General features: G+C 38.2%; 1 protein-coding gene across 2 annotated transcripts; it reads right to left on the bottom strand.

The window, feature by feature from the left end:
• Positions 1 to 1850: 1850 nt before the first annotated feature.
• On the bottom strand, positions 1851 to 12409 carry nt5c2l1 (5'-nucleotidase, cytosolic II, like 1). 2 transcript variants are annotated; one of them, XM_032540387.1, is made up of 18 exons: positions 12120 to 12408; positions 10989 to 11062; positions 10689 to 10806; positions 10145 to 10240; positions 8407 to 8498; positions 8146 to 8203; positions 7931 to 8024; positions 7765 to 7818; positions 6080 to 6163; positions 5950 to 5985; positions 5752 to 5859; positions 5602 to 5668; positions 4342 to 4512; positions 4211 to 4262; positions 3871 to 3931; positions 3147 to 3323; positions 2967 to 3057; positions 1851 to 2866 (listed from the first exon to the last, which is right to left on the bottom strand). In XM_032540387.1, exons 1-17 carry the CDS (start codon positions 12179 to 12181, stop codon positions 2968 to 2970), a joined length of 1494 nt encoding a protein of 497 aa, XP_032396278.1. In that variant the 5' UTR covers positions 12182 to 12408; the 3' UTR covers positions 1851 to 2866; position 2967. The 2 variants fall into 2 exon arrangements, with proteins under 2 accessions (XP_032396278.1, XP_032396279.1); XM_032540388.1 differs by lacking the exons at positions 1851 to 2866; positions 2967 to 3057; positions 3871 to 3931 and having other exon boundaries at positions 3183 to 3323; positions 12120 to 12409.
• Positions 12410 to 13399: the final 990 nt, after the last annotated feature.

Consider the following 13399-nt stretch of genomic DNA (forward strand, 5'->3'; position numbering starts at 1 on the left):
CTCAGGTTAAAGTCTGGGGAAAATATGAAGAAACCAAATATAATAGGCTAGTGTAGAACAGAGTATCTCTGTTTGATGTAAAGGCACAGCTAAAAAACATGTTTGAAAGAGCAGATACAGCACATACTGTTCTGGGAGGAATAGCATTGTTAAAAAAAAGCGACAACACGAAATGCTAATCGTTATCATATTTCGATGGAAGCTGTACAGACTTATTGCCACTCGTTACTGATTTATATATTTGAGGTGGAGCACCCAGTTTCTCCCTCCCTAATGTTAATATTTACACTCAGGATCATCGTGATGTCATTTGCCAAAATGTTCCCTGATAATAAAAACATGACAATATTGATACAAAATGTTTTGTGATAATAATGACACTGAAGTTGTGTTCCACAACACCGTGCAACCAGCCTCCACTTCCTCCATGTTAAGATCCTTATCAAAGTTGTGATCGAGTGCTGGATTATTTTAAAGAAAGCTGATATTTCTGCAGAGGGACATGAGGGTCAAACTCTAAACAACAGCACAGAGGAACTTTTCACACCTCTGCAGTACAGGTATACACTCTATATGTGAGAAGACAGCTCTTATTTCACAGCGCATTGTCTCAAGGAGAGGAAAGAGGGATCAGAGAGTGAGAAAGGTGTTTCTCCTGGTGTTTGTCAGGAGAAGTTTCACAACTCTCAAAGAAAGACTTGTTTGAAGACTAAATATTACTGTCAGTTTTCTACAGCTTCTCACAAACATCTTGTTTCTTAAGAGATTCTTAAGCCTCAGTCCATACCTATCTATATGACTATTTAACGCAGATAAGTAGCAGTTAGTTTGCTGTCATGCTGCTGATTCAGGTTTCTTTCATTCAAATGGGCTGTAGTTTACTGCCATCCATCGATCTATGCAAGTTTAAATAAAGAACACTGCATCAAATGAAGGATAGGAACTAATATCACTATTTTTCATTACACATCCAATGTCAGAGAACACTAAGGTTAGTATATACACATAGTGACAACATGTGGTGGAGAAATAATTGAAAACAACATATTAAATGGTAGCTAGGAGGGATTAAAGCTGAGGATTTGTGCAGGTGAGAATATAAAACATGACAAATAAAAAAAATAAAGAAATAGGTAGAAAACAAACAAATACAGGTAACAAGCAGACAATAGCGACGGAAATACTAAAATAGCTCTGATACAGGAAATGAAATAATCTAGGAAGTGTGTGTGTGTGTGTGTGTAAGGGGGAGGTGCCAATGAATGCAGTGGGTGGCTCCAAATTTGGAGTTGCCTTTAATGTTTAATTTTAAAGAATGGTAGTTTGATTCTCAAATCGTTATGTGCATAGTGTCAAGATGGGCTTATATAAACAGTCCACACTTGAAAATGATTTCTTATTTTTTGTCATATTAGTAAACACAAGTAGTCAATTTCAGCACTTATAACATTACGTTTTTAAATGCTTTCCTTCCCATGAGTTAAAGCCAAAGTTTAAGCTGTTTCCTGACATCAATGAAGCCTTCATCATGATGTGTGCTCTGCCAACATCAATATCAAATATGAGGCTGATATTATATTTGTATTAGTCTTTCTGCAGAGTGAAACGTGGGGAAGACGCTCCTCTGAACAGGAGTATATTTTCCTCTTATACAAGATCACATGTGAGCGCTGATACAGCAAGGAAGAGAGAGAGAACGTGTGTGTGTGTGTGTGTGTGAGAGAGACAACAAATTCCTCCCAGCTCTCTCTTGATAAAGGTTCAGCTCTCGAGGGAGCAGGACTGTCCGAGCTAAAGAGAGAACAAGAGGGAGATACAGAGTGTGTGTACAATATTACTATGCCGGGGTGTGTGTCTCCGCTATGACAAGAGCAAAATAAGATTAGTTTTATTAGGGGAAATACAAAAACATGCAGCGGTCGATGAGCTACTGTTTAAGTTTTAGAACACATATTCTATATCCCATTTTATTGTAAACACAGTGATTCATGTTCATTGATCTGAAATATAGAGATGGATTATTGTTTTATCAGGTAACATGTTGTACTTGTTTGCAGTATTCAGCCCGTTCACACACCTTTAAACACATTGACTTGACCTGAGTCTGTTGCAGAGGTTATTCACTGCCATCCAGTGGACAACAGATGTAGCACAAAAGAAAAACTTGAAATGTTCTATTTCTTGTTTTATTTGCCCAGGTTCTGCATTACCTGCTCCTGAAATCTCTGCCTTCTTCTTATTTAAAAGGAGAGACATGATTTTTGTGGTGCTAAAAAAAATTACATTTGAGAAACTCTGCATTTAGTTTTTCCAGATACAGTGTCCTGGTTACTGTGGATAAGCCACATACTTCAACAGTTTTCTTTGTAATTAGTTTCTAAAAAACAGAGGACCCCCCGACACAATTTTAAGAATTATCTGAGCATGTTCTTAAATATTAGCTGAGATCTTCTAATGTCATATAACACCACAATGTTTGTTGTTCAATTGTGACCAATGAGAACCAATAATATGAAGAATGTATGAAATAATCCAAAAGAAGTTGCAGAAACAACAAATAAATAAAGTTACTTCTTAAATACCATTACACAAACCTCGGAACAAAAGTGCACACTCAGCACTAGATGTAACAACACAGTAATTCTGAATCTGGTTTTGCTTTGAGTCTTAAAATCTAGCTGCAAGGCATAGCACTTCATATCCACTAGGTGGTGGAGCAATAAGTTTGTTTTTTTGTAAAGGAGGCATGTCGTGGCTGCAACAAAGTCTTTATATACAAGCGCAGGTACAAACAGTCACCTTCATCAATGTCCAGAAGATTACTCAGGAGCATCTTCACATTTCTCTTGGTCAGCTGTCTTCAGCACTGTCAGAGAGAGAGAGAGAAATGTTAATGAACTATTAACTGAATTCAGTTCAGATCAAGTATGATTATATTACTGTATCATAATAAGAACAACAACAACCTTAGTTTCTTTTTATCGTGACCATATTGTTGGTGACAGTGAATTCTGAGGCGACGTCAGCCGAGTTTAGAGACAACGCTTCATGGGGCATCTGAAAGAGTTCATGAGTGAGAGTGAGATGATGAACTACGAAAGAACAGCGATTTGTTTTCTGTGCAGCATGTATGGGTGAGAGCTGACCAGGACTGGGGGAGCCATGAAGAGATAGTTAAAGGGGTAGTGCAGCAGGTTCAAGCAGGTGGAGGAGTATAGATCTGCATAACGCATCAGCTGGCTGGCAAACAGCGTCTGTCTGGCACCGCTGCGCAGGAGGCTGCCCATCTGGCCATAAGACATGTCCATTCTGTAGGTCAGCACCTGCAAACACAAGCAACAAACCACATTAGCAGAAAAACCTGGACAGAGTGTATTAAAACTTCTGAAACCCAACTGGTTATAGACAACCTGCGTTTGGTTTTTAAATGAATATTTTGGTCTAGATGAGCATTAAAAAGATAGACAGTGTATAGGATTTTGGAGTTTTTTAAGAATTTAAGAATTTTTTGGAAATCCTTAATCCAATGCACGTTAAAACAAGAGCTTCTTAGTTGACAACACAATATTGCATGTGTCAACGGCTGTAAGCAAAGTTCTTGATGCACTGATTTGGGCTGTCAATATAAAGGGAGGGAGGGAGAATTTGAATGAACAACCAAACTTTAAACTTCATCCTAGTGATGTCTTGATGCCTGAATGTTATTAATGACAGTAAAGCTGTGTGTTAAATGTTCCCAATAGCAAAAAGAAACATAAGAATATCCAATGTAGTTAAAACAGCAACTTCTTTGGCAACATGATGCGTCCATTTATACCTGTAAACTTGAAGAATTGAACATAAGGTTGTGTTTGGATACTTAGAGCTGACCTTCATTCTTGTCTGAATGACATCGATGTCAGGACAGTTGGAACTGCCACTGTCCAGGTGCCTTCAGAAGACCAACACAGAACACAATGAATGATAATAATGACTTACAAATTACAAATTGCTAAAGTTATTCTTAACTAATGCCTTGACTAATGATGTAATCATGTTCTAAATTATAATACAATTATTTTTTAGGGTATAATTGAAGATGATGTAGTCACAGGTCATAATGTATTGATCAATTCCATGTGAACACATGACAAATGTATTATTCATTAGTGTTTATGTGTTTTTCATAAACATTCAACAAGTGTTAATTAACAAGTACAAAAGAACTCACTTGTAAAGTTCAGCTAAGAAGACGTCAAGACGTTTCAGCTCCTCAAACAGACCTGCAAAACAAGAAAGCCATTAAGACTTTGAAATGATCACAATACAACAACAACAGCAATGTTGTCTATTCGCGCTTACTTTTCTTCTGGTCCCACACTTGCAGCTCCTTGTTGAGCTCCGGTACGACCAGAAAAGTCTTCCAGCCCTGACGTTTCTTAGACTTGAGAATGTCGCCAAAAATGTGGTCGCCAACGTAGAGGATGTCTTTACCTTTAACATCCAGCAGGTCACAGATGATGTCTGAAGATCCTGCAAACATTTATTCAAATGGAAGAGGGATTAAGCTATAACAATGCATCCATATCACAAGCACACAGAAAAACACGTCCATATGGAAGCAGAGAAAGGCTGCAATAATTACACTTTATAAGCAACTGAATAACTAACTTTGAAATTTAACCCCTAGTGAACCTATTTAATACTGAACAACTGAAGGTTGCATAGCATTGGAATCTTTTACTTTTAAAACCATCTTCATACATTTGAATTCCAAAAGGTCTTTCAAGTTTGCACACACAACAAAATAATTTTTCAGGGTTATTTTTTATTTCATTTTAATTTTTGTGATAAGAAATTCAGACGATTTTTTTTTTAGAAGATTTTTTTCTTCTATTCAGGCCAAAAGAAGCAGGTTCAACATTATATTTTGAACATTTTTAAACTCCTGCTGCCGTGGAAGAATTTAAATGAGCAATTGGAAAAGTTTTATTACTTTTATACTTTAATTTGTGATGTTTTTGAGATTTCATCACTTCTCATAAAATACTAAACTTTCTCCATATAGCCAATTTTAAAACAATTTTACCGGGTGCTTTACAAATTAGAAACTATTAAAAATTACCTAACCCAGCACATAAAAGTACATTCAATTAAATAGAAACATCCCACTGTCAATGCCATTTAGTTTCCTGTTTTATGTTGTCTATTCAATCCCTATGTGTATGATTTTCTGTTTTTTGTTCATAGTTGGGGATTACCTGTGTTCTTTCTGTGTTCTGTTTTTCCTTGTTCTATCCTTGTGTATGTTTCATGCTTCAGGTTCCTGATTTACTTTGTAGTGTCTGTTTCACCTGCATTATGTCTTCTTTTACTTCCTGCCTTGTGTTTTCCCGCCTCTGTGATTGTCTGCCCTGCCCTGCCCTGTTCCACCTGTTTATCAGCCCTCTGTCACCTGCCCCTCGTTACATTGTGTATTTAGTCTCTATTCTTTCTTTGTCTCTTGTCGGTTCATTGTCATTTTCCCCGTGTTAGTCCCTGCGTCTCTTCATCCTTGTGTTTTACCTTCCGTGTCTAAAGTTTTGCAAGTGGTTTGAATAAACGCACAGAAATTAATCTCACCTCCGGAGTAAACAGTTCCATGTTGGAGATCACCTGTGTACGTCCCGATCCGAAGCTTTCCTGTGAACTGTGTCCCAAAATACAACACATTATTGACACCTGGTGGTTCAAACAACATGTAAATCTTCAGTATGAGACACTTATTCATACTGTGTCCACTTGTCTCAGCACAGTCCCCTCTCCAAAGAACAGTGGCTTTCTGGTGTCTACAACGATGAGGTCGAAGAAGGAGCGCCAGGACTGTTTGGGATTTTCAGGCTAGAAACCAAGATAATGGTTAATCACATGATCATGATCAAATAAATGGATATTTTCTGAAGATTTGAAGCAGAGATAAAATTGTCTCACCTTAGCATTATTTTCAAGCAGGTATTTCATAATTTCCTTAATGAGAAATGAGAAAAAAAAAAACATTTTAAAAGTCTCCAGTTTATTTTCATATAATTAATGTGTAGTCACTATATGTTTGGAGGCTCACCTTAGTGTAATTGTAGTCACTGTTGGTGGCGAGGAAGACCTTGGCCACCACTTTAAGCCGGGTCAAAAGTACAGGGAGATTTGACTGTAAAAAACACATTCATTTGTTTACTATTTCAACAATTTTCCAACATAGACGCTATTAGGAAAAATGCCCAGCAGGGGATGAACTTCCTGCGCTAGCTCAGGAAGTTCAAACTGCCTCAGGAGCAGCTGGTACAAGTTTAATCTGCAATAATCCTGTCTCTTCTGTGCACGGCCAAATGTAGTTTGGATCAGCCACCAAACAGGACAAGAACAGACTACAGCGGACAGTCAGGACAGAGGAAAAATCATTGGTGACAACCTGCCCTCCATCAAGGACTTATACATCGCCAAAGTCAGGAAACGGGCGGGTAACATAATTGCAGAACATTTACAACTTGGACACAATCAGTTCCAAACTCTTCCGTCTGGTAGGCGTTCACAGAACACTGTATGCCAAAATGAGCAGACACTTCCCGCAGGCTGTCACTATGGTGAACACTTAACACCGTCCATAGTGCTAGGAAAGTCCCCGTGCAATAACCCTATAACACCAAGCATCCACTTTTCCCATAAATGATATATTTCATAGTTTGAATACTCTGTTCTGTAAGATTTCAATATCCTCACTATCAATAGAAAAATAAGCATTGCTGTATACACAGTGTATATAGTATCAGATCATAACAAGCGTTATCTCAAGACACTTTACAGATAGAGTAGGTCTAGATCACACCCCAAGAACCAGCATTTAGTGTGACAGTGGCAAGAAAAAAACTCTCTTTTAGACAGAAACCTTAAGTGGTGAGGAAAACTTCCTTTTAGGTAGAAACCTCAGACAGACCCAGGCTCTTGGTAGGCGGTGTCTGACGGAGTCAGTTGGGGGTGTGATGAACAATAGAAATTAGAGTCCCAATAAAGATAATGGAACTATGACTAGAAAGAGTAGATGTAGTAGCTTATGGCATAGCAGGGTACTGCAGGGCATAGCAGGGCTTAGTAGGGCATAACAGGGCACAGCAGGCCTTAGTAGGCATAGCGGGCCTTAGTAGGGCATAGCAGGGCACAGCAGGCCTTAGTAGGGCATAGCAGGGCACAGCAGGCCTTAGTAGGGCATAGCAGGGCACAGCAGGCCTTAGTAGGGCATAGCAAGGCACAGCAGGCCTTAGTAGGGCATATCAGGGCACAGCAGGGCACAGCAGGCCTAAGCAGGGCATAACAGGACGCGGAGCAGGACCAGGGCGACAGCTGCAACCATGAGTTAGGTGCTACCCAAATCCAAGAAAAACTGTGGGGCAAAAAGACATAAGGACTCTGGGAAATAATCTTCCCAGTGCTTAGTCAGCAACTTTTGGAACATGGATGCACACAGGTGGAAAGAGAGAAGAGCTTAGTGTAACTATAACAGCATAACTAAGAGCTCCTCCGAGGCAAACCTGAGCCAGCTCTATAAGGGTTGGTAGATAAATCTGCCAACTACAGTACAGAGTAGTCACATGTTTGTTTACCTTTGATTAGCTTTGTTGTCCTTGTTTTTAGCTGTGTGTCTATTTACATGTACATTGAGAGCAACAAAAAACTAGAGTCAAATTCCATGTTTGTCTTCACACATACTTGGCCATTACAGCTGATTGTCATTCTAATCTTGTCTAGTTTACTTACATCTTTGATCACGTATTTATCCAAATTCTTGATAGTCCGTTCCTTCAGGGTTCCCTGTACAGCAAACGCATATAGTATAACAGTTAGAGACAAACGTGTGATTTGCCATGCTAACAATGTGTCCCATTATACATTATAGATCTTGAGATTTGCTAATTTAATTCACTGTGTCGTGAATAAAGTCCATCGCATCTCTAACGTCCTGGAACATGCTTCTGTAGGACATTAACAAGTCGCCGTGCTGGAAACCTTTCAGGAGCCTGGAAGGAATTTAGCAGAAGAGAAAGAGTGGTGAAGTTTGACAATGAATTCCCTGGTCCATTTATAGTCACAGAAAGTACAGTCAAACGTATCTGAGAGTAATAACACAAGTCCACTCACACTGTGTATCTGGTGCATCTAGTAAAGAAGTCCACAAGGCAGGTGTAGAGGTAAGTCTCTGCAGGTTCCATGGAAACAGAGGTCAGTTAGTTCAGTTTTAAGTTGCTGATATCGTATATCAACTTCCTTTTTTAAATGAGTATAAAAATGCAGACAAATAATTTATTTTGAATTCTCAGGAGTTTGGGGTAGCAAAGATTACAGAATTTACCCATTAAATATGAATATAACTGTGCAATTCAACAATCCTACATTTTATACCTGAAAGATTGAAGAGAGTGTTTAGAATGTAGAAACGGTCGGTGTCGTCTCTTTGAATGAACTTGTTGGGGTAGTAGTTGTGAATGTCTTCTCTGTGGAACACAAACATAACACGGGTGAAACACAAACTGTATTACAAATACACAAACCCCAGCTAACTGACTGAAATGAAACACACAATGTGAAATCTTGTGATAATCTTTTAAAACAAAACAAATTAGATGCACTTATGGGAATCTGCTACTGTGGTTTGTACCAGAAAACAAGTAAAATCTCGTGAAAGCTCATCTCAGTTGAGCGTCGTGCTGCCGTCATTATTAGCAGTTTGTGTCAATAAATAATTAAGAGTAGCATTCAAAATCATACAGCCATGGCAGCTTTTAAATCAACTGGGTTTCCCCAGTCACAGCAAAAAATAACTTTTTTTATAACATTTTAGAATGGGTTTTATCGATTAACCCTCTATTGCATGAATTATTTTTTAAACATGGTAAAAATGTCTTGATGTGTTTTTATTACTCCAGGATGCTTAAATAATGCAATTGCAAAGAATTTTTTTTTTTTAAATTGAAGGGGGGGTAGTTGGTAATTTGTTGCCATATGGCAACAACGCGCATTCGTGGAAAGTGCTAAAAAATCCATTATTTCTTTAAAAACATGCTTTTATTGAAATAATTACCAAACAAATTCAACTTATATGTATCTACATGTATAGCCCAATGTGTTTACAGTCAAATTAGTTTAGTTTTAATTGTAGTTTTTGATAATTATTAATAATAACCCTGCAATAAGTCTGTCATGTACACCTGAAAGAAGACACACGGATACAATGTACTTGATTAGGGGCGAAATAAGTACAACACACTGACTAAACTTACAATTACTGAACTATATGGCCACTGAAAACATATTTCTGATACATAATCTTCCTTTAGGAACTCCATATTTAAACCAGAAGGGTATATTGACAATAAATGTCATTGGACACACCGATAATTTGAGTGCGCCAACATGATTTCCTTTGGAATAACTCATTTTTATTGGTGAGCAATTCATTTACATTAGTGTGTAATTAATAATTTAGAAAATATATTAATTACAAAATTGCTGAAATAACATAATATAAATACATTTTATGTTTTTCTTTGAAAATACTATAATTAATTGCAAACATAGTGTTCGAGTAGCCTAAAGTTATAGTAATTCAATTGAGCCCATTAGGCAAAATGTACACATTTCACGTCAATATTTGCATAATGTTGCCATATGGCAACAAATTAATTTTAGCCTTTTACAGAAAAAATACAAAATTTTAACTGGTTTAAATGATGAAAAATTAAAGTTGACTTATTCCAGATAACAGTTGAATTTTTTTTTCTTCAAAGAAATGCTTCTAAAATTGAGAAAAACAACCACATTTTGGCTCATCCTGGAGCGTGAGCCTTAGTGTGGCACATGTCCAGAAAAAGGGGGGGGGACAGGATTCTGGGGGTATGTGAAGTCATCAAATGGGTACAACTTCAAAATAAAAGACCTATTTACACAATTAAACACAAAAACAATGCATTTTACATGGTTTATTGTGAAAAACACTAAGAAAAAGAATTTGTTGCCATATGGCAACAACATGCAATAGAGGGTTAAACAGGCATATACTGTATGTCAATGTTTTACTAACAATTCAACAGAGTATATGGCAACATTTATGTTCTGTATTTTGTAAAGATTTTGACTTTACCCATTGAGGAAGCGGAAGCCATGACTGCAAACCAAAATATTCCCATTTGAATCCACCTTCAGAAGGTTCCCGTAGGTGGTGTCGATCACTAAACCGCTGATGGTGGTGGTGGGGGGGGCAAGCAAAAGGAGGTGTGAAGGAGGTTATGACGACATGACATTAACTGGCAGTTGAAGCAGATACAAAGGGGGCAACTGTGTTTATTTCAGGACTGCAGCTACAAGAATATTGATTATTCTACTGATCATTTATTATGATTAATCGATTAATTGTTTGATCTGTACAATCTCAGAAATAGTGAAAACAACCAGTAGCAATTACCTAAAACCTCAAAAAATGATGTCACGTTTGTTAGTTTTTATTTTGATTGAATTGTTTGTTAATAAATTTGTACGGACCCCCTCTGAAGACATGTTGGTTAATTTCAAGGGGTTCATCCTTAAAATTTCAAAACAAAACAGATTTGTTTCTGAAGGACATCAGATGAATTGATTACTTCATTGTCGCATGACTTCTCAATCACAGAGGTAGATTTCAAACTAACCGTGTGGGGAAGCTGGGGTCGTACGTGTAGCGTAGAAGCTCGTGAGGGTATCCGACAGACACCATTCTGTCTCTTATCAGCTCAAAGCCCAGGCTCTCGTAGTCAGGAGACTTATACACTGCAAGCGCAAACAAACAAACACAAGCACCGTTAGCATAAAGGCGGTAAATATCACGTGGCAAGTTTAAGAGAGAGTCCTAAAGCTGAAATAAAGAATTCAATGCGACAGAGTTTAGATTTAGAACCTTCACATGGCAACACAACATGTTACAAATGCAAAGGTTTTTTTCGGTAACATACTTGCCATCGTGTAGTCCATGTCAAATCCAAAGCATTTGATGTTCTCCAGTGTCAGACTTCTGTTGGCGAACACCCTGTGATCAAACACAACAACACAGCTGAAGTCGGACGTCACAAGGCCTCAGTGAAGTGTTATTGTGGGTTCAATGCACAACCCATGTCTGTGGTGGATTTGGCTGATGAGGTTTCTTAAGGTTAAGTGTTGCAGTTCTTGTTTGCATCAGTTCTACCCAGAGTTCCTGTTCATGTGGGCCTGAGGGGAAGTCATCATTTAAAGTGAATAGACCTTTTGATTTAAAGTCGGGATTTGTTGTTTTTCTGTGACATTATTAGGTTTCCTCATGGTTGCTTTCATGGCTCTTTTATATGGATATTGTTTCATTACCCTTAACTATCTTCACTGATTCCAATGACAAAATTACAAACAAAAGGTTCCAGGATGTATTTTTTAACAGACTGCCGCGTTGACCGGTGCAACTGTACAGTACATGGGTTTCCTGTGTCACTAGATGCTCCTCTTTATCAGTGACAGCCTGACAGAGAGAGAGGCCTATCTGCAGCACCTCCAGTGTGGATGGCCCAGTCTCAACCCTCCCTGATGGTTCATTCATATAGGGTTGCTGTACATTATTTACCTGCAAGCTCTTGTTTTGTAAGTGTGTTGCTGCTGAGCTATTAAGGATCTTTTCCTGAGATCAATCCAGCACATAAAAGCTGGCAGGGAGCAAGTGTTTCTGGTGCAGGAGCGCAGAGGGGCAGCTACTGGCTTCAGTATGTGCTGATTCAAATTTGTAGTAACGATGGGGTGCAAACCTTCAGACGATAGAAGCAGGCGAGGAGGGTCAGAAAGCATTTGTGAGTTTTAAAACATGTAGCCTAATAGCCTAATTATAATGACTTGTTAATGATGTAGAAATAAATACAGTGACTTCTCCAGATCTGGTGTTGTCACCAATAAGACACAGAAATTACAAAAAAAGTACTACAAAAAGTAGCTTTTCTATGAAAATAATTACGACAACTTCCTAAATTCTTCTGTTATGTCAGTTGAAAAGGATATTAAAAGCATTAGTGCTGTTTAGAGTACAGTTGTGTATGCCATTGCTATTGCCCTAAATCAAATGAACTCACATTTGGTCAAAGCCTCGCTTCACCCTGGGTTCATCAGAGGAGGTGTTGGGATCTGTGTCCATTGCTTCCTTCGAACTTTCAACGAAGATGAACTACTGTGAGTTAGGCCTATACAGCTGTCCTGCGGTCTGCGACTCGGCACTTTATGCACACAGTCATTGGGAAAGCATTTAAATGACCAAATGTGCACAAATGTTATAGGCGTGGACATGTTTTTCTCTATTTCGTACGCAAGCTGAAACTCCACCCTGTGACTTTCTGCTTGGTCGTGATGTAAACAGCCGCGGGACGCGCACATCCTGCCTCTTGCCTTTTGCATTTGCCACGCACTCGTCAAGATATTTAGCTTTGAACCTGCAGATTGTGTTATCAGGGGCGCACACATGTGTCACGGCAGCACGCCTGCGTAATAGCTAGGAGTTCCCCGAGGATGTTTGCCCCGCCGTTACCCCAACAGCCAAACTGTGTTCATCAAATCTAAACATTTGAGATATTTGAACAATTAATTTGCCTTTAGTTTCACCCAAAGTTGCAATGCACAAGTAGGTAAACAGAGCCCTGTTGAGCCTATCGTCAGCGTAATGTATAGGCCTACTTAAAGTATCAAAAGTACAGTCCTTAAATACAGTGTATGTGTGTGTGTGTGTGTGTGTGTGAAATATTTTATCATTTAAGGGAGATGAACGAGTATTTATGTTTTATTATATATGATTTAAAGCCTTCACTTTGTACTTTGTGGGTGATGAGTTATTTTTCTTAAAAGATACAAACTGTAGTTGTGTTATGGAAGGGAACCTTTTCTGTGACAGATTTTATTTGTAATACTTTAGAGAGGAGACAAAGTTCTTTGTTTGCAGTGTAATGTGTTATGTAAGACGTTACAGTCTTTTCTGACAATTGTTGCCACTGCAACAGAATATTTAGTATTGTAGAATAAAATGAATTGCCTAACGGTTTTAGTCCCATTTTATCCTGATATTGTCTTTCCTGTTGACTGATTAACTTCCTATTGTTTTACCTGATCAACAACTTTTAGTGTCTCCTGATTTCATTAAATATGTCTGCCTTTGCTTTAGTTTAGTACTAAAACAAAGCATTTGCTTGATCCCTGTGAGTGGGACCATTTCTTTAGAGCCTTGGTTGGCTCCAACAGAAAGTCACACCTTTACTAATCAAAGCCATTTTGATTAGTTGAAGCAGGCTGTATTGAGTCTATGCAAATGTACTCCAACAGACTTGTCAGTTGAATGTCTTCTCAGCTTTTGTTTATTCTGTGGTTT

This window comes from Etheostoma spectabile, chromosome 16 (assembly GCF_008692095.1).
Source record: "Etheostoma spectabile isolate EspeVRDwgs_2016 chromosome 16, UIUC_Espe_1.0, whole genome shotgun sequence".
Taxonomy (NCBI): domain Eukaryota; kingdom Metazoa; phylum Chordata; class Actinopteri; order Perciformes; family Percidae; genus Etheostoma; species Etheostoma spectabile.

What these genes read in the sequence shown, in the direction of transcription:
- nt5c2l1 (XM_032540387.1), bottom strand. Translation starts at nt 12,181, where the DNA reads ATGGACACAGATCCCAACACCTCCTCTGATGAACCCAGGGTGAAGCGA. An exon ending in CATGGACTACACGATGGCAA is followed by an intron (nt 10,807 to 10,988) that starts GTATGTTACCGA and finishes TTGCGCTTGCAG; the next exon opens with TGTATAAGTCTCCTGACTAC. An exon ending in GGCTTCCGCTTCCTCAATGG is followed by an intron (nt 8,499 to 10,144) that starts GTAAAGTCAAAA and finishes TGTGTTCCACAG; the next exon opens with AGAAGACATTCACAACTACT.